This window comes from Aphanomyces astaci, assembly GCF_000520075.1.
Source record: "Aphanomyces astaci strain APO3 unplaced genomic scaffold supercont1.35, whole genome shotgun sequence".
In the NCBI taxonomy this organism is placed as follows: Eukaryota; Oomycota; class Saprolegniomycetes; order Saprolegniales; family Verrucalvaceae; genus Aphanomyces; species Aphanomyces astaci.
In genome coordinates, this window is record NW_009798298.1 from 214,489 (window position 1) to 216,740 (window position 2,252).

The 2,252-nt window shown below is 49.7% G+C and overlaps 3 protein-coding genes across 3 annotated transcripts in view; 2 read left to right on the forward strand and 1 right to left on the reverse strand.

Annotated features, from left to right (window-relative positions):
- Positions 1-482: 482 nt before the first annotated feature.
- H257_11631 (hypothetical protein) lies at positions 483-973 on the forward strand (the record flags this gene model as incomplete). Its single annotated transcript, XM_009838630.1, has 2 exons — positions 483-743; positions 956-973. The coding sequence occupies 2 exons, from the start codon at positions 483-485 to the stop codon at positions 971-973; spliced, it is 279 nt and encodes a 92-aa protein (XP_009836932.1).
- Positions 863-1,682, reverse strand: H257_11632 (hypothetical protein). The gene has a single exon (XM_009838631.1). It carries the CDS (start codon positions 1,664-1,666, stop codon positions 1,043-1,045), a length of 624 nt encoding a protein of 207 aa, XP_009836933.1. The 5' UTR covers positions 1,667-1,682; the 3' UTR covers positions 863-1,042.
- Positions 1,683-1,900: 218 nt separating this feature from the next.
- The window catches only part of H257_11633 (hypothetical protein), a gene marked incomplete at both ends in the record, with an annotated part of 749 nt that continues 397 nt past the window's right edge, over positions 1,901-2,252 (forward strand). Inside the window, 2 exons of the mRNA XM_009838632.1 lie at positions 1,901-1,930; positions 1,953-2,179. Coding sequence (XP_009836934.1) covers positions 1,901-1,930; positions 1,953-2,179 — 257 coding nt within the window. The remainder of the gene's footprint in view (positions 1,931-1,952; positions 2,180-2,252) is intronic.

Genomic DNA, 2,252 nt, shown 5'->3' on the forward strand with positions numbered 1-2,252 from the left:
AATAGGCGGAGTACTACGTAGTAGTACTAGTAGTACTATGTTATACCTATACAGTAGTTTTCAATCAAGCTGTTTTCTGTCACAAGTTACAATTCACTTTTATCCGGAATTCTGTGCCATACTTCAACCAAGATGTTTTATCTAAATCGGAGATTTTCCAGCTTAAAGTGGTCGGTTGGCAGTGATTTTGACGGCTTAAAGTGGGGACATTTTGTAACACTGGGTGGATAAATCCTGCGTCGAAGTAGTATGCGAAGTGCTGATTTTCCGGAGACTTGACCAATCAAATCACTCCGGGTGAAGACATTTTTGCATTACCGAATAAATATATAATTTAACCAATAAGCGTTGGATAAAAATACAATGTTCTGAGACAATCCGCAAATCTACTACTCGAACTGGCCCTCAAACAGCATGCATGGCTTCCACGCTTGGCCGAAAGAGTTGGCGAGGCTGAGTCGTGCATTCCTCAATTTTCTCCGATGAAAGTACCATCGTCGCTTGCTATCGCTGCCGCGTTCGCCGCCTCATCCGTGGCGGCGCTGGACGCCAAGTTCTACGGCATCAACTACGACGCCCGTACCACGATCGACGGTGGGTGCAGGGATTTCCTCACGATCGCCGAGGACTTCAATGTTCTCAGGCGAGTCACCGACTACGTTCGCATCTACGGGATGGACTTTAATTGCTCCAAGAGCGTGCTCGAAGCCGCCCGCGACAACGCACTCAGGGCATCCCCATCGGTGCGACAGTATAATCAGACTGTAAAATACCGTTTTACAGTTCCTGTATTTTGTTTTTTGTCAACCCCAGCGGTAAAACTATAAAATATCCGAATAACGTTCTTATCCGGAAATGAACGCCTGGCGCGCACGTTTGTGCGTTGGCGCATAAATTTTGACTTTTTCCTTGGCCAAAACCTTTGCTTGTTTCAACAGAACAAATTCCTTGGCAGTATCGGACAAACCAGTAAGAGGTACCGTCATGAGTGACAACTCAGCTTGCAGCAGCATAGCATTTGCCCGGAGAAGCTGAGCATCAGCTACTGTCTTCTGCACTTCCGACCCGCCATGATGCCGCGCGACGCCTTCAGTTTCTTCGATGCTTTCACTCCAAGCGGGCGTTGACGGACATCGTCGTCGGAGACAATGTCGTCGTTCTCGTCTAATTTCATGCGCTTTTTTGCACGGTCATTGCCAGGCTGTTGGCTGCGCAAGTCCTGCCACTTTGGTACGGTGCGCAAAATTTCCCAGGCATGCAAAAACATGAAGCACGACTGCTTGCCACGTGCATCAGCCTTTTTCGCGAAAAGCTCCTTGGCACGTCGCACCAGCTCGGCATCTCCCGGCCCATCACTCTCCCCGCTTGTAAGCTTGGACCTCACCGTGGCAAAACATCCCACGAACTTGTTGCATTGATCCAGGATGGTGGCCCAGCGTGACGACAACGAGCGCCCAGAGCGTTGGATTGCGCCGTCGGAGTACTGATTGAAGTTGGTTTCGATACGCGACCAGAATTGGTCTGACTTCTGACTGCTACCCTTGGACGCATCTTGAGAGATGTTGCTCCATGACCGGACAAGCTGGCAGTCTTCGTCGGTCGTGAAGTTGAGCCACGGACGGCCTTGGCTGATTCCATTTCTGAACCAACTGATTGTTGACTCCATACGCACATGATTGGACAAAATTATCCATTGATAGCATGATATTGGCAAATTCGTCAAAACTGTATTTTACAGTCGCGACTGTGAATCTGGCCGATTTGCCGTCTCGCGGTAAAAATTTACAGTTTCCTTCCTGTATTTTACAGTCGCCTGGTGGGGTTGTCAAAACTGTAAATAATCCGGATAAAACTGTAAAATATCGCACTGGTGGAATGCTCCCAAGGTCTGGCTCGGCCTATGGAGCGAGGTCGCGATCGACTCATTCCCGTCGCAATATGACGCCTTGAAGGAGCTCGTGAATGATGATACCAAATTGATCAACAACGACAACATCCTCGGCATCCAAGTGTCGAGCGAAGCCTTGTACCGGTACTACGTGCAAGGGGCGGGAAAGACGACTGGTAGCAGCGACCGCCACGGCATCAAGACCGTCCTCGGCCACCTCAAAACAGTGCGAAGCTACCTCCGCGACCTCAACTTAGCGTTCCCCGTCGTGATCTCCGACATCATGGACATGTACACGAAGTTCCCATCGTTGTACGACGAGGTGGATGTGGTCGCTGTGAACCAGTTTTCGTTCTGGGAGAAC